This window comes from Bos taurus, chromosome 11 (genome assembly GCF_002263795.3).
Source record: "Bos taurus isolate L1 Dominette 01449 registration number 42190680 breed Hereford chromosome 11, ARS-UCD2.0, whole genome shotgun sequence".
NCBI lineage: Eukaryota > Metazoa > Chordata > Mammalia > Artiodactyla > Bovidae > Bos > Bos taurus.
Genome location: NC_037338.1, coordinates 32,943,667 through 32,970,571, shown reverse-complemented (window position 1 = coordinate 32,970,571; position 26,905 = coordinate 32,943,667). Strand labels below are relative to the sequence as shown.

The following is a 26,905-nucleotide window of genomic DNA, read 5'->3' as shown; positions in this document are numbered from 1 at the left end:
CTGTAGGAAAGAAAGTCATGGAGGCAAACATAGGCAGTACCCATCTAAGCACTGCCTGAGGGACTTGACTACTCCACCCCACTACAGAGACAGAGGCAGGTCATCTTACCTGAGATAAGGGAAGGTGTCAAACCACCCTAGGCTAAAGTTATTAAAACTCCCATCATAAATGAATCAATACACACTTGGATTATAAATCAGCATCTCTGAGGAAACATTTCATATCATGTGATGGCTAATCTCTCATCAGAGTTAGTAACTTGGCATTCTTATTTTATACATTGGTCTTGGGAGTTGGTTGACTGATCTGTATGCATAAAGATATAATATGAAGACTTTCATTATAATTTAGTTTAAAACAGTGAATTAAAAAAAAATAAAGTTAAAATGTTCATCAACAGAGCACAAACTCAGAGAGGTGGAACCTCTCTTTCTAAATGTACTAAATCTTTCTAGTCTACTCTTTGGGGGCAGACACTGGACCTTGGTGTCAGGTGCCTCCTCAAGATGTGAATGTTTGGCAAAAACCACCACAAGATTGTAAAGTAATTAGCCTCCAATTAAAATTTTACAAAAAAGAAAAATGTGTGGGAGCACCAAAAAAAAAGAAATAAGTATTTAACTGACCACCACAGCCGTAGTGGCTGTCACTATGGAGTGCTGAGCAGAAATCTGTGGAAATTCTAGAAAATAATATTTTAATTGCTGTGATCTATGTCACTTGATTGATATTTACAACTTCCCAGCATTGTGTATGATCATTTTAAAAATTCATATGTATAAATATACTGTTATGAGTATGTGTGTTTGTATGTGTGCCTGTGCTTAATTCATGACATATCTGAAACATATAAATATGTACTGTTAGTGAAAAAGTTTAATCAGCTCATAAAATACCTAAGTGAAAAGTTTTTATTTTCTACACACTTCCATAATGAATTCAGCCCCCACTTCCATTGGTAAAAGAATTTGTTGTTGAAAAATTCCAGATACTTTCCTAGGCACCAACATATCTATAAATATAATTACACATATAAAATAAATGCAGAGCTTCTTTTTTACATAAAGTTACTCTTTACGAATTATTGGGTGACTTAAAAATATTAACTTTTTTTTTAGGCCATCCTTTATAGTGATATCATATATCTCTAGTTTAAAGATATCAATGGTTACTTATTCCTCTATTATAATATTCCTCTGTTGATAGAGGAATATCAAACTTTTAAATGTTACTTCAAGATTTATTTTTTTCATAAATCTTTTATTTTCTGAAATTCCCAGCTCACAGAGGACATTTAACTTTTTAAAACATCCAGTTTTAAACTAATTTATAATTAAAGTCTTTATATTATATCTTTATCCATATTGATCAGAATTTCTGTAGGATAGATTATGGGAACTGGAATTGCTGTGTTAACTACATTTTTAAAGATAATCAAATGTTATTTTACTACAAGCTGTTTCAGTCTACACTCTTTAAAAAAACTACTTGTTTTTGGCTCTGCTGGGTTTTGGTTGCTGGCTTTCTGTAGTTGCAGAGAGCGGGAGCTATTCTATACTTGTAGGGTATGAGCTTCTCATTGGAATGGCTTCTTTCGTTGCATAGTATGGGCTTTAAAGCATGAGGGCTTCAGTAGTTGTGGGGCATGAGCTCAGTAGTTGCAGTGTGTGGGCTCCAGAGTGTCAGGGCTTCAGTCATTGTGGAACACAGGCTTAGTTGCTCTGTGACATGTGGAATCTTCCCAGATCAGAGATCGAACCTGTGTCTCCTGCATTGGCAGGTAAATACGTAACTACTTGACCACCAGAGAAGTCCCAGTCTACACTCTTATCTGCAGTGTATGAGCTGCCCTTTTCTCCTTTCTCTTGGCTTTTACTAAGAAATATCTAACTTTTAAGTGTTGCTTCAAGATTTATTTTTTCATTTATCTGTTTAATTTCTGAAATTCCCAGCTCACAGTAATCCAAGTAAACAAGAAATACATAGTAATAACCAGAAAACAGAATATTAAGATTATATTTTTGTTTTGTTTTCAAGCAAAATTAATTTTAGTTCTTATTATAAAACTAATACATGAAGTTGTTTTTTAAAAGACTTAGAAAAGCTAAAACGAAAGAAAGAATAAAGAAAGAAAAGAGAAAGCAAGAAACTATCCATTTATGATTGTACTACTTCAAAACTCCCATCGTTAATATTTTGGTATTTTTACTATCTATTTATGGGAATCATGTATTTTTCATTTTGCATCACACACTGAAATCAGTGCTTCATTCTGTTTTTATCGCTTGTATTATGCCTCTTTACCGAGTTTGGTTTTGTTAATAGGATACTAAATTTGACAAGTAAGTGTATAAGTTTGTGGAACCTGATTTTCTTCAGGAATGAGGGGTGAAACAGAATTGTTGTTGCTTAGTCAACAAGTCCTGTCCAACTCTTTTGTGACCCCGTGTACTACAACCCTACATGCTCCTCTGTCCACGGGATTTCCCAGGCAATAATACTGGAGTGGGTTGTCATTTCCTTCTCCAAGAGATCTTTCTGACCCAGGGATCAAACCCACGTCTCCTGCATTGGCAGGCAGATTCTTTACTACTGAGCCACTTGGGCTTCCCTCGAAGCAGAGTTACAGATAGATTTAATTTATATTCAACTAAAAAAATATTTTAAACAGTAATTACAAAAATTTTACTCACTGAAGAATTTTAGTAACCATCCAGGCAAGTTGTTTATTTTGCATAAGAGCCACGTTGAAGCTTAATAAATCTGTTATTTGACTAAGCTCCTGAGCTAGTTAGTTGCAAAGCTAGAACATGAAAATTGGTTTCCTTCGACCAGGTAAAATCATTTCCCATTAGAACACACTTTCTATTCCCTTATTTCTCAATCACTTAAACTTTTGCAGTAATTTAAAACTTGAAACCAAATTAACTTGTTTTAAATCTCACCTTTGCTTCATGTGTCTTTTCACCCTCTAAGCTAATTGGGAAATAGAATAGCCAGGAAGAACTGGATGAGAAAAAGAGTAGAAACTAACAATTTATAAATACCAGACCAAAACATGAAGCTAATTTCCATTTTTATAGCTAAGTTTTCCCCTATGTATATTCTTACGTTAAGATGAATTTATATTATTTATGCTTATGGATATTTTTAAATATTGCCTAATCTATTTAGTTTATTACTTTTGTTTTACCTCTTGCACATACCATGAAAACAACTAGATTTAAATGTTAATATAAGTTAACGTGGGCACCTCGCAGGGGGCTCAGTGATAAAGAATCTTTCTGCCAAGGCAGAAGATGTGGGTTTGATCCATGAGTCAGGAACACCCCCTGGAGAAGGAAATGGCAACCCACTCCAGTATTCTTGCCTGGGTATTCCCATGGACAGAAGAGCCTTAAGGGCTACAGTCCATGGGGGTCTCAAAGAGTTAGACGCAACTAAGCTACTGAGCACACACGCAAGTTAATGTGATTTCTATATTAAGATGTTAAAAGTCCTATGTACACAAATACCTTTGTTTTCAGCTGAAATTTCATTTCTTTAAAAGTAAAATAGCACAGCAAGGTACTTCGGATTCTTAAATATTGAAGCATGAAACACCCATCCAAGTAAGTCCCCAAATATGACTGCCATCTACATATTATAGCAGCTCAGATATAACAGTGTTTACAGAAAATGTTTTATTTGCCAGAAACTTCACATGTAATTATAGTAGAAGAAGGTAAAATGTGTGAAATAATCAAGCTGTTTCAAAGAGAACATGCCAGTATTTGTCATTCCTGGAAAAATGATAGAGGGATAATCCAATAGCACACTCAGATTTCTGTTTTCTTTTAAGTATTTATTTACATATAATCATACCTCAACCTTTGGAAATGCTTAATTTCTATTGATATATACAACTGCGGCAACCACTCATGGCCTTTAATTATCAATGAATAAGAATTAAATATTCATTTCATACTTTCTTGGTGATCATTGACTTTATAATTCAATTATAGGCACCTGAGAACGTTAATACTGAAATTTCAGTGTTCTCCTATGTAAGTGTTAAGTTGACTTGACGGAATTTGGAAATTCCATCATGAGTTTTTTTGGTTAGGTAAAAAGGTCCCTTGATTCATGTCAATAATAAAATCATTAAGGAACTAGGGATTCAAATCCTTTACCAGAAACAGGTGTGTTTCAGGACAGTTATGCATGGGAAGCCTAAAATATCAATCTCTATTTTGAGTTTGACTAATTAATAAAATATTGGTATTATTTTAAATAAATTCTTACTCTTTGAATCTTCAAAACATAAAAATAATAATTTCTGTTCCCTCTCAAGTCCTACCCTTTTCCTTTTTTTTTTTTTTTTTTGCCATACCTTTTACAAAGATCTTCTAACATACAAGTGAATTGACAAAGCATGTAAAGCATGTAGGTGATTTTGGGTCACAGTCATTTCATTCTGTTTGTAAACTATTTCAGTGAATAATATCTAATACATGCATTTGTTCATGGAGACTCCATACCTTGAAACTGGGGCTAAATGAAAGTTTTTATTTTCTTGGATTATATTTGATGTGAAGGTAGGATCCTATTCTTTTGCTTCTTCTCTGCCTTTCATTATTCTTCTTCCCATGAGAAGTCTCAGACTGTCTCTCTAAGGGATAATAAGGAGAAGAGCAATCTTACTCTTTATGATAGTAACTTCTTAGTGTTTTTTGAACATAGACTACAACCTGTCAGTTAGTTCTGAAATGAGTTTGGTGGGTCATGTCTAGCATTTGTATTAATATACTTATAAGAAAACATTATCAGAGTGTCTCAGAAGTAGTAGAGAGATTTTCCTGTTAAACAGATATTTCAATGTGTGAATATATGTGTGTGTATGTGTATGCGTGCACTGGGCTGCATGAAAACTTTGGTTTAACTTTAGTTGTGATCAGAAAACTCTACTCTAATCTCAAAGTTATAGTGAATATCTTACTCTGGCCACAGCAAGAATATCCATAGAGACATAATCTTTGGTCACTCAATCGTGTTCGACTCTTTGTGACCCTTTGGACTATAGCCTGCCAGGGTCCTCTGTCCATGAGATTTCCCAGGCAAGAATACTGGAGTGGGTTGCCATTTCCTCCTCCAGGGAATCTTCCTGACCCAAGGATTGAACCCACGTCTCTTGTATCACCTGCATTACAGGCAGACTCTTTAGCAGCTGAGCCATACTGGAATGGGTCATAGAGAAATATCTGAACATAAATACTTTGTTCAGAGCAGGCACTAATGCACCATAGTTAGAAGACCTAGTCACTCCATTCTGTCAGACAAACTCTTCATGGATGATTATCTGAAATACTTGGCAGCAGATTTGCCCCAAGAGGGTAGACATACTGAAGACAGAAACCCCAGAGTGTACTGAACTCTGCAAACTACGCAGAGGAGACCGATTGAAGTGTTTTGCAAGCCACTGGATTTCCTCATCTCAGGAATCCTCCAAACATCCTCATCCTTAGTGTCAGAATCATAACACCACGAATGAGGACAAGAGAGTTTTTCACAGTGTTTTCCCAGTCCTGAGCTAAATCAAACTTATTCCATGAATAAAAAGGCGTATGGGGAAAATTGGATATTTTAAAAATATCCCCAGTCTGGGGATACAAGATATCCCCAGGTTCAGGATGGGGAACACATGTATACCTGTGGCGGATTCATTTTGATATTTGGCAAAACTAATACAATTATGTAAAGTTTAAAAATAAAATAAAATCAAATTAAAAAAAAAAAAAAGATATCCCCAGTCTTGTAAAACTTACTCTGTGTCTCCTAACAGTTGTGTCTCAATAATATGTATTCATTTCCAGGAAGTCTTGAACTAATTAAAAATAGGGGCTGGCACCTCTCTCTCTTTTATCTTAAAAACCTAAGTCATTGTTTTCCTCGCGTACAAAACTTTGCTTTCAATGTATGCTGTTTTTTTTTTTTATGTCCACTTTTCCTTTTATCATTAATACTTAACTCTCATCATTTTCTAACTTACTTTAGCTGCTGCAGTGATTAGGGATCATGTCTTAATTTACTTCTTAGGGCATTTTGGACAGTTAAAAATGCATGTGGTGAAATTCTGTTTAGAACAGTGTCACCATTCTCTCAGAATTATGTATTTTATTTCCCCTAAATGATTTTTAAAATATCTTTCTAAGTAGGATTTTCTGCTCTGTGTATTTCTAATGAATTTTCTTCTAGACACCTGCATAAACGTGAACAGTAAATGAGTACTTGGCCATTTTCCTCTTTTGCTGCCTCCAAAATCCCTATTATACTCCCCTCTTTGGAAGGCCAAAATAGCAATGCCTCCGAGTGTTTCTCCCCTAGGAGCCTTTTCCGTTTCTTTCTGTGGAAGTCTAGAGAGACAAATGCACTCTTAATGACTTGGCCTGCTGCACAGTCTCTGTCGGCAGCTTCCATTGCCCTTCTCCCTCAGAAAGGCAGATCCCATTACGCTGCTCACACTGGGGAGTGCGCCTCTGCTGGGATTTGAGGGTCTCCTGGGCACAGTGCAGGCCCCGCAGCCCTGTGTGCTTAGATGCAGGTTCCACATTCACCGCAGGCTGTATGTAGTTCCCTTTGGAGCGGGCCTCAGCTCAACATCTTCCTACTCTCCTGCTTCTCAGTGGTGAAGAACCCGCCTGCCAATGCAGGAGACATAAGAGATGCAGGTTCGATCCCGGGCCGGGAAGATCCCCTAGAGGAGGGCATGGCAACCCACTCCAGTATTCTTGCCTGGGAAATCCCATGGACAGAGGAGGCTGGTGGGCTACAGTCCACGGGGTCACAGAGAGTCAGATGTGGCTAAGGCGACTTAGCACGCACACTTACCCTCTACACACATTACCGTTTTCTTTTCTGTCCCCACATTTAGTACCCCATCTTCTGTCTTCAGGCATCTCCTGTGTGTCTACATCCTAAATGCCTGAGTCTTCTAATACACTTTTCTCTTGTTAGACTCTTTCTAGTCTGATTTATGGTCTAGACCTAAGAAAGAAATCTGGAATAATCTGGAAATGGGTCAGTGTGGTGTCCATTTCGGGTATCATACCTGCATTTTTGCAAAGATCTTTCTGGAAATAGAATATTAGTGGATTGTTGAGTAATCTGGCGGTACACTGGGGAAGTTTTAATCAGGAAAATGCCTTCTATCTTTCCTATTCTTTTAATGGATTCCATAAATATATATTTTTTTCTGTGATCTTCGAGTAATCCCATATAAATGTCTACTTCTTAATCCCATGTTTAAGACTAGGGTTTCCATATATTTATAAACTAATAGAGTAATTTTCTCCTCACACTGTAGTGAGGAAGAAAAAAAATGACTTAATTTAAATACGAAACTAGTTTGGTTTAAAGGAAAAAATAAACACCTAACTTGACTTGTGATGAATCATATTACACACATTTATGTAGTGCTTACTACAAACCAGACATTTTACTTGTATTATTTTATTTAACATTCATATGAGGTAGGTCATATTAGTATGCCCATATTATGGATGAGTAACTGAGGCCACAAAGGCTAATCAAGATTCATACAGCTAAGTGTGATGAAGTCAGGTTTTGCTATAATCTGTCAACATATTGTAGTCTATAAAAAAAACAATGACGTCTATTACAGATGGGGACACAGCACAAGCTTTCATTGATTTGCAGATGTATACCAGCTTTGCAAATGAACACTAACCAAAGAGAGCCTGGCTTTTATTACAGGGAGTGATATAGAATGCCAATTTTTCCTTCTTTCTTTCTCTCCCTCTCCCTCACCATCTCCCCACAAGCACCCCCTTATCCGCTCTCCCTCCCCTCTCTTCCTCTCTTGCAATCTTGGCTGACCTGTTAGAGAGTGATAAGTATGCCATTTTCTCTTCCCTCGTTCTCTCCCGCTTTCCCTCCCTCCCCTTTTCTGCCTTCCTTCCTGCCTTCCTTTCCTTCTTTTTTCCCCCTAAATTCTTGGAGGCTGACAAAAGTCCTTCTTGCCTGTATACTTTGGTTTTCATTCCCAAAGTGAAATAACAACCATTTTAATGACAGTCTGCCTTATTCTTCAAGTTCCTTGGTTCCTCAGGTTTCTATTCATTTCCCTGGGAAGTACACCGGGAATAGGAAGAAAAATAAGAAATGTCTGCCCTCAAGGGGTTCACCCTCAGGCAGATGGCGGAAAGAAAGGGTGACGTTCAGAAGAGGTTACCTTCTGTAAAGACCCGTGTGCTCTCCTGTCTTTGCACCAGGTACCATTTCTGTCAACACGCTGCGCACGCCTTACACCGCTCCTGGCGAGAGTGAGATTCTGGACCTGGATGATGAGCTGTACCTGGGAGGCTTGCCAGAAAATAAGGCTGGCCTCGTCTTCCCCACCGAGGTGTGGACTGCGCTGCTCAACTACGGCTACGTGGGCTGCATACGAGATCTGTTCATTGATGGCCAGAGCAAAGATATCCGGCAAATGGCTGAAGTTCAAAGCACTGCTGGCGTGAAGCCCTCCTGCTCAAGAGAAACAGCAAAACCGTGCCTTAGCAACCCCTGCAAAAACAACGGCATGTGCAGGGATGGGTGGAACAGATATGTCTGCGATTGTTCCGGAACAGGCTATCTTGGCAGGTCCTGTGAGAGAGGTATGATTCCAAAATCCAAGCAGCAACTCCCCTGAGATGAAAAACGTATTGAGTGTGGACCTCACACCTTAAATGACCATTGAAATGTAATATGTGCTCTGGGGAAGTAAACTCTGCAAGCAGAGTGGCCACACAGATGCTTTACTGACAAGTCTGTATTGATTTTCAAAGGGCTTGATTCTGGGAACGTACAGCCCTTTAAGTATATCGCAGGAATACATAGTAAGGTCCTTTGCATCCTTGAGGGTATGGGTCTAAGATGTATCATAGACAATCACTGTCTCTTTTGCCCAGTTTTTAATTTCCAGACACTAGAAAGTAAAATAAAAAAATAAAATGAATGAATCCAGCATACTTTTGGCATCCAGTGGTAATATGTAGGTCAAAAATAGCATTCAAAGCAAGCTAAGCTGTAAGTTGCAACTTCCCTGACACTGAGCCTGTTCATTTTACTTTAGTCGACCTTCTCAAGGTTGAAATTTGAAGAGTAAGGTGATTTTAAACCATTTAAGTTACACCAGTATTTTCAGAAATGCACCCTAATTTCAGAGACACTTACCTTGGTCTAAGACCCAACTGATTACAGAAGGTTTCTTTACCAATTTGATATTTAGGCTTATTGTGTCTGGAAGCTCTGAATGGGTGCCTCCCTTTCCTTCTCTAGCAGAAGGCAAAGCTACATTTTTTTTTTTCTTTTCTTCTCCCATTAGAAGGAGAATAAGGGTTAAAGGAAAAGTAAAGTGTGATAGCTGCCACTGCTCATCTAGAGACCAGTCAAAAGGAAGAAATAGCAGAACAAATAAGTCTAAGTACATTTTTTCATCGACTCAAGAGTTTCAAATAAATGCTTTAGTCACTATACTCATTGCCACTCATTTTCAACAATGGAACAAAAATCAATATGAAAAAATATTGACGAGTTATCCCATTGTCCTCTCATGTTCCAAATAACATTGCTGTCTTAGACATGTAGCCTAAAGGAACCTGCCATCTATTTTTCAAGCCGTACACATCTAGTCATTTTGCCTTTGCACTCCTGAAATAGTTTAATTTAGTTAAGCTGACTCTTTCTAGAGAAAAAGTGTTATTATTTTTTTTTTTTTGCAAAATCTAAAGTTGAAATGTGGCTTTGATTCTTTATGTTAATGAGAGGGTTCATCAGCTTATCAGTTCTATTGATAACATTAATCACTGTAACAATCAATAATCATAACCTAATAATCTAATGATGATCTTAAATTACCCAGCAAAATACTATCACTGTTCTGGATTTTATAATGAGATAGGTCTCTAGATAGATACATATTTTAATCACATAGATTCATTCATTCTCCTAGTACCTAATTGCAATTCCTGTGAATAGTCATTAGAGGTTAATTATTGTGCATAGTTTCATGTGTAAGGTGTATATTCTCTGTACATTTCCCCTTCTAATTTATTTGTTTGCATAGTACAGTTTTTAGAAATTGCCCAAAGGAGCCAACAACAACAAAGTGACAAAGCTTGCAAGATAAATTAGAGTTAAGTATGATGTGAGATTAGGAGACCTGTGTAATTTAAGACTCTGTTTTCATTTTAGTCACTCAGAGAGCTGTCACTTATTCCGATGCCTCCTACTTAAGTGAAGCTAGCAAAGGGTATAACTGAGCTATCATACAAATTACAAAAGCCTTCAGTTAAATATGCATGGTGTACCACCCTGTGGCAGTATTCCACTACTGCATATGGCAGAAATAAGAAGGGAGATTCTAGAGCTCCCTAAACCAGAATGAGGGAAAGGGGCTATTTATATGTTGCAATAATTAGAAGGAGGGGTGGCAACCATATGCACATTTGCAAATGAGAATTTAATAGCAAGTTTCATCACTGGGTTTCAACATACATTTTTAACTGACAAGTGGCTGAAAATTTCTGCAGATTTCTTTGTCTCCAGGTTGGTTGTGTATTGAGGAGAGAAAATAGTCATTTTTGTGTGTTTTCTGTTTCTGGACTAACCAGTGTATTGTGAGAAGTCTTTGCTTTTCAGAATTAATTTTCTTGCTCACATTATGGCATCTCCCAAGAACAAGAGTGAAGTGGGATGCTTGTCATGTTCACTGCCACAGAATTTGGCTGCTGTCCAGTTCCCAGCTCTGCCCTAGTTCAGTCAACACAAGATCATGTCCAGCCTTCAGGGTTTCCAGTTCCAAAGAGAGTGCTTTGACTGTGGTTCTTCGCATATACTCTGATCACATAAGGCTGTTGATCACGCAAGAGTTGACTGACAGCTCTTGAAATTTTTTTAAAAAGGCATTTTCAAAGTTTCTGTTTTACAATCATTAAGCAATAAATGTTAATTTATAAAGAAGCATGTTCAAGTCCTCGACAGTGCTCATGGGGAATGCTGTTTCAATCACATTATAGGAAATCATTCTTCACTACGTAAGCAAAAGAGTTTATAAGAAAGATCAGAGTATTTGCTGACTTAGGCAAATAAGAAAATAGTATTTTGCTTGAATGTGTATTGATCCCATAAAGAAAAGTAGCATAGAAATCATATCCAATTGAATATAAATTAAATTCAGCACCTTCTCTCCTGCTTTACCTTTTATAAATTTGTGGAGACTGGTCATACAGAAATTATTTTTGGTTGTATGTACATGGTATCATCAGAGGTCTACTTTTTACTTGTTTGTTAAAGCTCTACCAGATGGAGGGACAGATGTCAGAGCAATATAATTTGGCTCTCTGTCTGATTTTCATCGTTGATCACAATATGTGACTGCCTTTTGGCAAAACTGAGCACAGGTGTACACTTTAGACCGCAAGAAGGAATAACACAGAAAAGCAAATTTATCAAACTTAATGACAAGGGGGAAGGAGACAGAGGAGACAAAGTTGAAACTTTTTCTCCCTTGTTGGTAAGTGCTATATTGAAATTAGCTTCTTAAAGAATTCTTTTGTGTTCTAAGTGGTAAAGTAAGTTTACTAATGTTTAAAGAATGCTGCCAAATAGCATAACCTTCAAATGTCAGAATGTTGTTTACCATTTATTTGGCAGCTCTCAACTACAACCTTGTACATTTTCCATTTCTTGTCTAATTAAACGTTAACTCTAATTATGAGGAATCATTTAGGCATTCATTTGTCATTTATCAACAGGTTATTTTCACATTGAGAATTGTTTAAAATGGCACTCAGAGGCAGTCGAGTTTTATTACTTTACTGTTATTTCATTCCTGCAGCTTTTCAGAGATTAAAGGCCAATGATACTTATTTTCTTTTTTACTTTGGATTGTATTGTATGCAATATTTATAATCCCTTGTCAGTCATCTGTATTTCTAAAAGAATGTTCCCTCTACTTAATTTTTAATCAAATTAAGCTATATTTCATACAAGAATGAAATAATTTTAAAAAATGATAGTTGAATAATAGAGAATAGATTTACAGATTAAATAAGAGAAAACTAAAAATATTTTAGCCCTTCTATCTACATAATACCAAAGTAACTGAACGATTGATAATGGCTTTTAAATTTTTATTCAGATATATGTTGCTTTATAGATAGGGACAGTGATTGGCTATAAATTAGGAAGGGGTATGGTAGAGATCAAGTGTCTTTAAGATTATACTAGAAGCAGTTTTTGTTTTTTTTTTTTCCTACTGTTTATTGCAACTTTACAGTCATGCGTTATTTTTTGAGCAAATCATATTAGATTTTCTTTAGGGAAACCTTGTGTACTTGGATGCAATCTCAAAAATGACAGAATGATCTCTGTTCGTTTCCAAGGCAAACCATTCAATATCACAGTAATACAAGTCTATGCCCCAACCAGTAATGCTGAAGAAGCTGAAGTTGAACGGTTCTATGAAGACCTACAAGACCTTTTAGAACTAACACCCAAAAAAGATGTCCTTTTCATTATAGGGGACTGGAATGCAAAAGTAGGAAGTCAAGAAACACCTGGAGTAACAGGCAAATTTGGCCTTGGAATACCGAATGAAGCAGGGCAAAGACTAATAGAGTTTTGCCAAGAAAATGCACTGGTCATAACAAACACCCTCTTCCAACAACACAAGAGAAGACTCTATACATGGACATCACCAGATGGTCAACACTGAAATCAGATTGATTATATTCTTTGCAGCCAAAGATGGAGAAGCTCTATACAGTCAGCAAAAACAAGACCAGGAGCTGACTGTGGCTCAGACCATGAACTCCTTATTGCCAAATTCAGACTTAAATTGAAGAAAGTAGGGAAAACCACTAGACCATTCAGGTATGACCTAAATCAAATCCCTTATGATTATACAGTAGAAGTGAGAAATAGATTTAAGGGCCTAGATCTGATAGATAGAGTGCCTGATGAACTATGGAATGAGGTTCGTGGCATTATACAGGAGACAGGGATCAAGACCATTCCCATAGAAAAGAAATGCAAAAAAGCAAAATGGCTGTCTGGGGAGGCCTTACAAATAGCTGTGAAAAGAAGAGAAGCGAAAAGCAAAGGAGAAAAGGAAAGATATAAGCATCTGAATGCAGAGTTCCAAAGAATAGCAAGGAGAGATAAGAAAGCCTTCTTCAGCCATCAATGCAAAGAAATAGAGGAAAACAACAGAATGGGAAAGACTAGGGATCTCTTCAAGAAAATTAAAGATACCAGAGGAATATTTCATGCAAAGATGAGCTCGATAAAGGACAGAAATGGTATGGACCTAACAGAAGCAGAAGATATTAAGAAGAGATGGCAAGAATACATAGAAGAACTGTACAAAAAAGATCTTCACGACCCAGATAATCACGATGGCGTGATCACTGATCTAGAGCCAGACATCCTGGAATGTGAAGTCAAGTGGGACTTAGAAAGCATCACTAGGAACAAAGCTAGTGGAGGTGATGGAATTCCAGTTGAGCTATTCCAAATCCTGAAAGATGATGCTGTGAAAGTGCTGCACTCAATATGCCAGCAAATTTGGAAAACTCAGCAGTGGCCACAGGACTGGAAAAGGTCAGTTTTCGTTCCAATCCCAAAGAAAGGCAATGCCAAAGAATGCTCAAACTACCACACAATTGCACTCATCTCACATGCTAGTAAAGTAATGCTCAAAATTCTCCAAGCCAGGCTTCAGCAATATGTAAACCGTGAACTTCCTGATGTTCAAGCTGGTTTTAGAAAAGGCAGAGGAACCAGAAATCAAATTGCCAACATCCCTGGATCATAGAAAAAGCAAGAGAGTTCCAGAAAAACATCTATTTCTGCTTTATTGACTATGCCAAAGCCTTTGACTCTGTGGATCACAATAAACTGTGGAAAATTCTGAAAGAGATGGGAATACCAGACCACCTGATCTGCCTCTTGAGAAATTTGTATGCAGGTCAGGAAGCAACAGTTAGAACTGGACATGAAATAGATTGGTTCCAAATAGGAAAAGGAGTTCGTCAAGGCTGTATATTGTCACCCTGTTTATTTAACTTCTATGCAGAGTACATCATGAGAAATGCTGGACTGGAAGAAGCACAAGCTGGAAACAAAATTGCCAGGAGAAATATCAATAAGCTCAGATATGCAGATGACACCACCCTTATGGCAGAAAGTGAAGAGGAACTAAAAAGCCTCTTGATGAAAGTGAAAGAGGAGAATGAAAAGTTGGCTTAAAATTCAACATTCAGAAAACGAAGATCATGGCATCCGGTCCCACCACTTCATGGGAAATAGATGGGGAAACAGTGGAAACAGTGTCAGACTTTATTTTTCTGGGCTCCATAATCACTACAGATGGTGACTACAGCCATGAAATTAAAAGACGCTTACTCCTTGGAAGGAAAGTTATGACCAACATACATAGCATATTCAAAAGCAGAGACATTACTTTGCCAACAAAGGTTCGTCTAGTCAAGGCTATGGTTTTTCCAGTGGTCATGTATGGATGTGAGAGTTGGATTGTGAAGAAGGCTGCGTGCCGAAGAATTGATGCTTTTGAACTGTGGTGTTGGAGAAGACTCTTGAGAGTCCCTTGGACTGCAAGGAGATCCAACCAGTCCATTCTGAAGGAGATCAGCCCTGGGATTTCTTTGGAAGGAATGACGCTAAAGCTGAAACTCCAGTCCTTTGGCCACCTCACGCGAAGAGTTGACTCATTGGAAACGACTCTGATGCTGGGAGGGATTGGGGACAGGAGGAGAAGGGGACGACAGAGGATGAGATGGCTGGATGGCATCACTGACTCGATGGACATGAGTCTCAGTGAACTCCGGAAGTTGGTGATGGACAGGGAGGCCTGGCGTGCTGCGATTCATGGGGTCGCAAAGAGTCGGACACGACTGAGCGACTGATCTGATCTGATCTGATCTATTGGAAAAATATGATCCATTGTTAGATATGTGATATGATGTAAAATCATCATATTTTAAGGGGATTATATTTTATCTTCTCAGTGCTTAGGTCAATGCTTAACCATGAGACCCCTCTTTTGGTAAACAGACCCCTCTCATAGAATGTCTTTTATGACATTATTATGGCTTCCAATGTAGACTTTAAGGAATATTTTGTTCATATACATCACCAAAATTAGATTCACTTATAATAGACAGAATAAATACTTAATCTTATTAGTATTTACATATACATGATATCTAAATTGAAATAAGCTCTTTCACATACCTTCAGTATCAAATCCAATCATTAATTCAGTCAATGTTTATCAAAGCTCTGCCGTGTGCCTGGTGCACTTGGCTGATGATAAGAGAAAGAAGTAGGAGGACTCAGCCTCTGCTGTAATGATGTGCATACAAAAGGCCAAAGACAGATTACAGACAAATAAGAAATGGTAATTTAAAAAATGCTAAGTAGATATAGAATAACTGGAGGGAGAATTAAAGGAGTGCTTGCAACAGGTACGTCTGGAGTAACGTTTGATCAGAAATCTGAATGCTGAAGGAACCAGCCATATAAAGATCTGGGGCCAAAACCTTTTAAGACAGAACATGCCTCAAGTGCATATACTTGAATGAGAGATGAAATCAGTGTGGCTGGAATTTACTAAACAAGGGAGGACATGCTAAAAGCTGAGGCTGAGAGATGGACTGGGCTGATTCACACAAAACGTCATAAGTTAAACAAGGAATACAGATTTTATTCGAACTGCAGTGGTGGGAATCTATTGGCGAAGGGTAGGGAGGTGAAGGATTAGGGGTGGGCGGGGTGGATGTGGTTAGATGAAGTAATGAAGTGATATGATCAGATTGGCTCCTTTAAAAATTTAGGTTGGCCACTATGTGTAGGGAGAAAGAATAGAAGTAGGGAGGCCATTGAGCGAGCTATCCTTGTTGATCTATGTGAGACATGGGAGCAGAGTCTGATGTACTGCAGTGGCACAAACTGATTGATTCAGAAGGTAGATTGGAATTAGAGTCTACAAGACTTGCAGATTTGCAAACAGATTGGACATGGCAGAGAGGGTAAGAAAGAAAGCAGAAAGGTTAAGATCTGAGTAATGGCATTAAGCTATTTACAAAGACGGAGAACACTAGAGCAGGAGCATGTTCATTGGAGCTGGAGAATTTGTTAATTATTGGTGTGTGTATCTTATTCAAATTGGAGATGTCAAATAAGCAATGGCTGATGGATGTTTGAGGGAGCTCAGGAGAGAAGTTAGGACTGTTTATAAGTATTAGGGGGAGTGAGCATGTGAGTTGACCCAGATCCCTTAAGAGGTAGAGAGAAGAGAAAGGTCCTAAGCAGGGAGCTCTGGAACCCTTACTGATTCTGGATGTGCATTCAACCCCTAGATGATAACTAATGATTGAAGTCTGTTAGAAGCAATACTTGATTTTCCTGATTTTAAGATAATCTTGCAAAACCACAGCTCCAAAATATAGTCTTAATAATAGGCATGGTTGTATCACTAAAGTTAATTGCTGTCAATAGTCAAGAGAATGAGAACTTCCTAGTTTGTTTTAATTTCAGGTAGTTTTTCTTTTATTAAATGATATCTTGAGTTATCAGAACCCATGACAAAGCAACATGATTCATACTTGTTTCACAGTGTTCCACAACCATATGGTGTTTAACATAAAGGGGTGCTATTTCTTAAAGCAGTCAGTTTGAGATCAACAGTTTTGCTCTTTGCCTCTCTGTGTTTCATGCAAAATTAAGCAACTTCTCCATTAAAGCCATCTACTTTTCTCTAGTAGCACACATCCATACAAGCTCTTCAGTTCCACCCCCATCCTCACTCAATGTTACCCAGGTACATAGTAACTTATTGGCGATAGCTTAATTTTTTCAGAACACCAGGGTGGTGCTTACAGGTAATGCTTTAAGTTACCCCTTATCTGCAAATGAACTTTAATATGAAGTTACAGTTTGTGTCTTTGTGCAAATGAATTACCTTGTTCACCCCAGTGACTCAGAACATGTATTACCTGTTGTTTGGTAATACCAATTGTTCTTCTGTTTCTGAACATCACCTTTGGAAAAGTGTTGACTTGATTCTTGTATTTAAGTCATAATTTTAGTGTTTCTTTTTTGATTGTATTGGGGCACAAAATTATTTTTTAAAAATGATAAAAGTAACTTTCCTTAGAATCATGGGCTTTTGAGGTAAGAAGAGGCCTTAGAGATGCTCTAGTAGCACCCTCTCATTTTGCAAGTGAAGGATTTGAGCCGAGTTTAATTTCACAGAGCTGATCAGTGGCCTAGCCGTATACAAATAAGCATAAATAGTAGCTAGTACTTCAAGCCAGGCTTGCACTATGGCTGTACACACACACACACACACACACACACATAATATCATCTCTGCTATTGAAAAAAGATACGCATCCATGAACATGGATGATCTACGTGATGAATCCTATAGATAGAAGTTGTTTTAGGTACAGAAAGGGAAGTGCAGCCACCTCTGCTTTGAACTTTAAGAGATACTTCTCCTGTGACTTCTCTTTCCAGTTTAAAAAAAAAAAAAAAATTGCTCATTTTGGAAGATGAGTCGAGTTTGTGTCTTGTCTTCTGTATGGAAACCTTTAATAGGTCATGCTTTTCCTTTTCAAAGTTTATATGTACTAAACTGACCCAGAGCTTTTATGTTTATCTCCCAACTATAGAAGCCACGGTTCTGAGCTATGACGGGAGTATGTTTATGAAAATCCAGCTCCCGGTGGTGATGCACACGGAGGCTGAGGATGTGTCCTTACGGTTTCGATCCCAGCGTGCATATGGCATTCTCATGGCAACCACCTCCAGAGACTCAGCAGACACCCTCCGCCTGGAGCTGGACGCAGGGCGTGTGAAACTGACGGTCAACCTAGGTAACAACTCGCCTTCCCCCATTGAACTAACACTTTTCACTTTTTGTTCAGTTTTGCCTGCAAACATTTATCGAGTAGCCTGTTTGCCATGGAAAGTTAAAACACTTAATAGTCTCATCTCCATTATTTAAATTCATTTAGGTTTTGGGGACATCTTTTTATTGTTTTTATATTGTTTAACATAATTTACTGTTTTGTGGTTCCTTCCACTGAGGGTTCTTAAAAGGGAAGCCATGTGCATTAATGAGATTATTGAAAATATGAATTATTACACTTGATGATGCCTCAAACTGAATTTCCTATTTTTACATTGACTGACATTCTGATTGGTTATAGATAAAATCCTTTTAGATAAAATAAAAATCCACCAACTCTGACTTGGATAGCACATGCTATAAAATGTCAAATATCTAGTTTGTGATTTAGATCAACAGTTGCTCTTTATCTATCCTTGGGCTTCTCCTTTGAACAGTTACCTTCGTGGTATCCCATCTTTTCTGTTTGGAAATACTGTGTGGTGATATTTTGCTATCAAACAACAATCCACAACCCTTCAATGCCCAAAGTCTGCGGCCCTTAGCAAGCAGCCATGAGAACACTAAAAACACAGACTCTTCCGCAGAAAAATAATGCTTTCCTGCTTAATTGTAGCATTCAGAAAGAGTCACTACAGTAAAACCTCACCAAACTGGATAAAATCTAGGGGAAAATCAGGCCAAATTAAAAAGAGTATGAATTGTAGACTAAAAAAAATAATGTAAGCATATTTGTTTTCAAATACATTCAAAAACACAAATTAGTAGCTCAAAAAATCTTAAGGTCTTACAAGGCTAATGTTAATGGGTGGTTAAAAATTATCCATAATTAGCACATTGTTTCACGAAAGTTGCTACATCAGTGTACTGGAAATCAGTTTTTTTTCCAAACTTGGCCTTTCACAATTTGTTTCATTTTTCTCAGACAATCTGCTCATAGCGAATGAAGAATTACAAATGTTCTGCCCAATAAGTTTCAATATTATAATTAACTCCAAATAATAGGAGTACAAATTAATGAGGTTTTACTGTATTTCCTGGAAGTACTGAACACACACAATAATGAATAAGAGGAAAGAGAAAAATAAAATTCAAGACTACATAGATTTACAAAAAGTGTAGGAAAATGTGATGAGGTATGTGGCATTTGTGAAAACCCCACATATATCAAACTCTGCTGGGCAGAATAGTAGCTCATAAAATATAAAATTATTTCATTAGTAGTTTGTTTCATACAATTACATTCAATTAACATTAAGTTTAAAAGTCCAATAATAAGGTTGGTTTTCTTTTTACTGAAGAACACATAATACTTTACTCTTCTGTTAGAGTTCCCTCTAGTGACAATGATAGGTTACTACAAGCCCATCAAAATTGCCTAGTTTCAGTAAAGGGGCTGTTAGCCGGAGGAGGTGAACACACTCATGGGAATTTTCTAACAGCAAAGCATTCTGTGGAAAGAGTTGTGTAGATGCTGATCCTTGGCTGTTTGCAACCACTTTTCTGATGCGGTTGACGACACATGACAAACTCAGCTATATGGAAACAGAATCTAGGTTTGTGTTTTTCATGTTCCCCAAAGGCATTCAATACAACAACCAAATCCAACAAATATTTATCTACATATAAAATAAACATAAAACACCCCACATGGTCCTTTAAAGATAACCCTTATAATCTACGCTATTCAGATCAGATATTCCATTCTTGGAGAATCTGCTTTTATATAAGAAGAAAGTATAAGAAAAGAAAAATCAATAGCAATAATAACCATGAAACTTATTACATAGAGATAACATAGTTAGCTCCTAACAGAGGAATAGGCCTACGTGCTCCCAGGAATGACACTACTCCTTAGCCACTAGAGTTTCTAAAGGAAACAAAGTGTTTATTTCTTTCTCCAATTAATACAAGTCATGGAATCCAGCTAACTCCTGGCTGTTTACCTTTTTTTGTCCAAGCAAGTAATAGTAACAACAGCAACAACAATAATAGTAAATACATTAGAGTGAAATAAGAATAATTTCAACTAGCTCTCCATTTGACCACCACAATTCTAAAGCATTCTGTTGGCCTTTGCGGGATAATAGATTTTGGAGGTCCAAGATGTCTGAGCCTAGCTGAGCTTGCACTGTTCCCCATTGTGACGGAGCACTTTTTAATTAAATTGTAAACAATGATTTGTTCTTTCACAGATGGGAAGAAAGCTGCAGCCAGTCTAAGCCAAGCATCTTTGACAGTTAACAATTCTTTATTTCACTTAGATTTGTCACCATGTAGCTTTGTTTGAGTTGGCCATTTTTTAAAAATTCTTCTCCCGTTGTTTCCAATGGTGAAGTTTTATAACAAAGAATCTGGGTTCTAGAAGTATGTAAAGAATAAATGATATGGAGTGGCCATATTTGCATGTGTCTGTCCCCGGAAGGGTGGACTGTGATTTTATTGGATGTCTGCAGCTATTACCTTGAAGGATAAATTTTCATTTTTCATCTATTCTTCCCCATCTAGATTGTATCAGGATTAACTGTAATTCCAGTAAGTGCCTATTCAAAATTTTTAAAATGTTATTCCTCCATTATGATGTAGCTAGTGAAGAAAAACAAAAGAGAAAGCAAGAGAAAGTTGTTTATAAAACTCATGAGTTCACTTTTGAAATACACCAGTCCATCATCTGGGTTGTAAAAATTCATTTTGAAATCTGTCCAGCTGAAGACGGTCCTGCTGCAGTTCCTACCTCTAAGTGGGGAAAAGAGGTGAGAAATATCCTGTAACAGAAGGTACCAACACCTCTTTAGACCTGTGGATAAAGCTGACAGCATTTGTATTTTGGTAAATCTTGGACTCCAGTAGTTCTCTTCATAACCAAATTAGGATAAAATGCTGTGGGTCTTAATTTCCTTCACTTTCTGTTTTTATCTCTTAAATCAAACATAGGAAAAAATCCCTTTCATTTGAAATTTACTATTGAACTCTTCTAAATTCAACTAAAGTTTTACATTAAAAAATGTGTGTTTTTCCAAGTTTTAAATATATATATATGTACATGTATATATATTCAGAATATGACTTATCTAAAGAGTTTTTCTGGTTTACTGAGAGTATTTACATAATGAATTTTTACATCCTAATCATATATCTGCAAAAATAACCAAAACCCTTCAAATCTGTGATATGCATGCCAAGTGATGAGATAGAAAAGATGCATGGACTGAGTTTTTTTTTTTAATTTGGACTAGAGAACTTGAAAGGATGTAAGGACTGTGATTTTATTTTGAGTTGTAGCATTATCTTGAGTGAATTTATTTATTTACATAAATATTTAGGTTTTTCTTTTCCAGGTTTTGCTGACCACATTAAGGAATCTCTTCCAATATAAAAAAAGTTGTTAGCTATTTAACTAGAATGGTTCTAACAAGCTTCTAATCTTTCATTGTCCTATTCAGTAAAATATATATATTTTTTTATCCTTGGAAAATGCTGAATGTGAATTGATGGAATACACTCCCAAAACCTTTGGCTATGTATCCAAATGACAGTAAATCATCCTCTGAGAAACAAAATAGTGGTCTTCAGCTTACAAAAGCAATAAGCTTATGAAGCATGCTTCTGATAACTCAGATTTGTCTTTAAAATATTTTAGTATTCATTTTAAAGGAGCATAAAATACTGTCTTTCCAATCATAACAATAAAAAGGTAATAGAATCATGATTGGTAAAAAAAAAAAAAAAAAGCTGTTAAACTGTCATATAAGGCATTAAAACAGAGAAGGCAATGGCAACCCACTCCAGTACTCTTGCCTGGAGAATCCCATGGACGGAGGAGCCTGGTAGGGTGCAGTCCATGGGGTCGCGAAGAGTCAGACACGACGGAGCGAATTCACTTTCACTTTTCACTTTCATGCATTGGAGAAGGAAATGGCAACTCACTCCGGTGTTCTTGCCGGGAGAATCCCAGGGACGGTGGAGCCTGGTGGGCTGCTGTCTATGGGGTAGCACAGAGTCAGACACGACTGAAGTGACTTAGCAGCAGCAGCAGTAAGGCATTAAAAATCATCTCAAACAGACTGTAGTTCCTGAACTAATCTCTCAGAGATCTCACACAAGTGGAATTTTTTCAAATATTCATCGTCTCCTTTCAAACTCCGTCTCTACCCCACTCTGAAAAGAAGCACAGTTTTAGCAGTCTGATACCATGATCCAGCTCGCTTTCACCTCTGGACTGTAAATACAGGCAAAGTAACGACCCACAAAACCCTTTCCCGAGGCCAGATCTGTGACTCAAGGCAGCTGTAGATGTTCTGGATGCTTCCTGGATCTTAGAAAATCCATGTGAGGAAACTATTTCTTTCTAGACTTATGCTTTATTTTTATTTATATTAGGTATGCAATAATGCATGGGTTTTTAGATTTACAAAATGTGGCTACATAAACTCTAGTATTTAATGGAAATTGCCCCATCAAATGTGCTTCTATGTTCTCTAGCTCTATCATTTTAAAATACACATTTATGGTTTAATTACCCTTGTTAGATATTTCTCTTTATTTGGCTCATTATTGTAAGACTGATACTAAGTATAATATTTTCTCTAGATGTTTCACAAAATAATACTTTGAGGACAAAGGTCTTTGATGGTTAGTGGATTTTTTTTCCCTTTTTAAAGAAAATATCTTACCCTTAACTTTACTTGAATTAAACCAATGATTATGAGCTTTCAGTGCATACTGTGGACAGGACTGCAAATGCCTTAACTTGACAGCAGTCACTGGAAAGAACATTCAGTGATCAGGTAATGTTTTTATTTCTTTGCCTTTGTTTTATATGGGGAATAATGGGCAGATATACCCAGAACTCCAAGTTCCATCAAGAAATCATGTTATTAATCAACTTTGAGGATAGGGAGGAATTTACATTTTAAATAATGCAAATCTAACTCACAGTGATTAAATAAGCAGAGATTTCCACCTGGACTGTATTTCATACTCATAAGGAAATATAAATAAAATACTTGTATCTCAGTATAACTTGTAGTTTAATTAAAGACTGATTTATTACATTTATCCTCTGCAAGCCATGAGTTTGTCTGAAACTGAAATGTACATTTACTAACTCACAAACTTATACCACCACCATCTAAAAATTATACCATACCTAAGATATCAGCTGTGTTGTGAGCTTAATATGCAATACCTCAGTTGATATCTTTAAGACAGTTTCCACAGGAAATATACATATGGTAACAAAAATTATCATACTTTGAGAATTAATAGTAAATGATAAATCATTAATTTTGAATGGGAATCTCTCATTTCTCTACACTTATACAGAGTTGCTCTGCTGTTTCCTATAATCACTCCATCCTTTTTAATCCTCCCTTCCCTTAGTTTATGGCAGGTGTTACTTCATATGGAAAAGAAAATACATGTATCATCAGATTCTCCAGTCTTTGCTACTGAAGAATAGGTATGAGGTGAGGAGGGAGGAAGGTCTAGCTGCGTTGCATGTCTTCAGACCTGTAGGACTGCAAGGTGGCAGATATATTTCTTTTTCAGCCCTTCCGGTATCAGTAGTTTAGATGCAGCAATGCTCTCTTCCACAGACAGGCAGAGCAAAGTCTTTTGTTAAGGTTCTTTTGAGAAAAGGCTGATTTGAATTTCAGGAACTATCTCTGTCAAACCCTTTGTTGCCACCATCCCTCCCTCCCGTAATAGAAGAGCTGTCAAGAATTTTTAAATGGAAGGAAATAGCCCATTTTTATTTAAAAATAAAAAGCTTATTTTCATGTGGGGAGAGGGTTTTTTTTTTTTTAAGAACCATCTCTGTGAATAGCAGTCATGTCAGTGTCAAAATGTATGATTTGATCTCTCTGATTACAAATGGAATGTCTCTGCACACAATCCCAGACCAGACTCAGTTCTTTGATGTCCATCAGCTTATTTCATTGCTAAGATATATTTGTTATCTACAGCTTGGTATTAGATTAGGTCAGTATTTGAAAATTTATGGAAGGGAAGGCAAACACAGAAGTGTATTATATCTACAGCCCTCCATTCTCATCTATCCAGGATAGTCAGATTATTCTTGTCTCCTCAGTAAATTCCAATATGGAGAACCACAATCTACCATCATAAAATAATTTTATATGGAAGTTGCTAAAAGAACCACCATCTTTTACTGCAGATAATGTCTTCCCTGGACAGTGAAACTTACTTCAATAAAGGTAGATGGGAAAGGACTGTAAAGTCACATTCTTTTAACGTAAAGAACAATTATTTGATTAATGAAAAAAGGTCTGGTTATAGATGATTTTACAAACATAGTTATATACTATAGAGATATACACTAATACTAAGTGTTACTAAAAGAGGCCAAGTCAGACAGAATAGTGCTTTGTGACTGACACATTAATTATTTGCATGAAAAGTGAGTGTATGAGGGTCTCTTCCCTAGCCCATAGTGTTAATTGACCTAAGTGTTTTAAAAAGTGTAAAGAGTACAAAAGAAAATTTCTACTCCCTGTGAAATTTTCTCAAATGTATTATTAGTAGAGTTTGTAGTATTATTATAATAGAAATGACATTGGTTTTATCCTGCATTTTCTTTGTCTGCCAAAGTATGTCGCTTGAGATAGAGTGACCAAGAGAGTCTCAGTTTCAAATTTGCTGCCCAATTATCAATATATCCAAAGTCATTAGGCTATGTGTTTCTTTTTTTTTTTTTTCTGATAATTTGGGATCTGTAGTGGTATACTGCATGTTTTAATAGTCTCGGTTTTTTTTTTTTTTCTCTTCTTTTAGTAACCTTACAAGTTGTTACTGTTATAATCTTTGAAGGTTTAAATATATTGAAAATTTGAAAACTAAACTTGCTCCTATGAACTATAAGTGAGTCCTAGTTGTCATATAAATAACTACTTTAAATATGTAGCAGATGCAAGGAGGATTTTGTGATTTTTGTTTTTGTTAGTGTTGTCTTTCCCTTTTTTTTTTTGTCTTGTCAAGTCAACGACATAATTATGGAATATCCTTCTTGCCCACAGGAAGGTTTGTAGCCACCTCTGAATTCACATAAACATGCATTTTAATAAAACCGTGATCTTTGATGTTTATTTTGCTTGTTTATTTATTATTGTTTATTTAATCCTTATACATGGATCTCTTCTGCCCACCTGCTCTTTCTTCCTACCAAGATTTACTCATCTTACTTTTCCATTTCCAATGTTGTTTTCTCTTGTTCTCCTTCTTCCTGTTTTCTTACAAAAATAAAAAGCTCTATGGGGTGAAAAAAAATATCCCAGTAGGCAGAACTTCCAACTTTGTTTGGCTTCTTACAGAAAATGATTTATTTAAGACACAGAGATAATAAAATTGGAGATGGTGTTAATGTGGGCAGAGTGTCAAGGGTTGAAGTTCAGCTTCTTTTTTGGCAGTTCATTGTCTAAGGATTGCAAAGAAAGAAAATCTAAGGCCAAGACTCGGGTATAGTGAAGAAATGCTCTGAGTAATATGTTATTGGAAAATGTACTATGATGGATGCCCAGAGTGGATAATAAGATCTTTGTATTATCATTTTATTACCAGAATGAAAAGATCAACTGGATATTAGTTATCCTAATTTTTTTTATGTAGATAAAAATGGAAAGCAATAAAAGAATGCAAAATGTCAACCAGTGGCACTTAAGCCATATTAGATTGCTTTGATCAGGCTGCCACTTGGCAGACTACTTAAAAAGATATGAGGGAATTTCATGAGGCTGACTCTTGTTAACATGAAACAAATATTCAGTTCGGAGCAGCTGCCTGGTGCCTGAAGAGCAGAGAACTGCAAAAGGAGCCTCTGTCTCTGCCTCCACACAACCATCCCTGATTTCAAGAGTTCCATCAATCACTGCTTCTCACTGATTGGTGCTGTCCATCCACCTAGGATAAGAACTGCTCAAGGAACGCTACGTCACTTCAGTCGTGTCGGACTCTGTGCTAGCCCATAGACGGCAACCCACCAGGCTCCGCCTTCCCTGGGATTCTTCAGGCAAGAACACTGGAGTGGGTTGTCATTTCCTTCTCCAATGCATAAAAGTGAAAGTGAAGTCGCTCAGTCGAGTCCGACTCCCAGCGACCTCATGGACTGCAGCCTACCAGGCTCCTCCGTCCATGGGATTCTCCAGGCAAGAGTACTGGAGTGGGGTGCCATTGTCTTCTCCATCTCAAGGAATAAAGGAAGATAAATATATACATACAGAAAAGGGCAGGGTTTTTTTGTTTGTTTTTCATTGCTGTCATTTTTAAAGCTTAAAGTATATATGAAGGAAAGGAAAAGAATGTTTATGAATGATTTTCAACAAAAATATAAGAGAATTTACATATAAAATAAAGAGACCATAGATTTCTGATGAAAAACAAATAACTCAAAGAAGCAAAAGCTGAGTCTTTTTCTTAAGGCCCATTGCGTAGGCAGTGTCTTTAGAAAAATATCAAAATTGGAATAAAATTTAAGGAAAGCCCATTTGAATTACCCACTCTTAATATTAAGAGAATCATAAAGAATGCACATTTAATGACTACATAGATTGTGCAAAGTCATCGTATGAAAGCTTGGTAAGTAGAAGACTTGGGTCTATTTTAGTGAACAGTTAATTGGCTTATTGCTTACATGCAAATATAAAATGCTTCAGTGTTTTAAAAGATTGCTCTTTTGGTGCAGGTTAAGAATTCATATGAAATCAGTCTCAGTTATTAATTTAGTCAGTTGAACATCTCCTTATTACGATGGCAAATGGCTGTGCTCAAAGAAATGCAGAATTCCAGATTTGTGTTAACCAAATTCATCAAATTCTCTTTCATTGTTGAAAGTTACCATTGTAACTATGGCCACAGTAGAAATTGTCAGGAAAGCCTATAATGTTTCAGAAGAAAAATTCTGAACTTGA

The 26,905-nt window shown here is 36.8% G+C and overlaps 1 protein-coding gene across 18 annotated transcripts in view; it reads left to right on the top strand.

The window, feature by feature from the left end:
• NRXN1 (neurexin 1) overlaps positions 1 to 26,905 on the top strand; it is a 1,252,733-nt gene that overhangs the window by 557,560 nt on the left and 668,268 nt on the right. For 10 of the 18 annotated variants that reach the window (XM_059891016.1, XM_059891014.1, XM_059891013.1 and 7 more), the window contains 3 exon segments: positions 8,272 to 8,655; positions 17,743 to 17,946; positions 20,490 to 20,516. In XM_059891016.1, the coding sequence (XP_059746999.1) occupies positions 8,272 to 8,655; positions 17,743 to 17,946; positions 20,490 to 20,516 (615 nt within the window). 18 annotated transcript variants of the gene reach the window in all.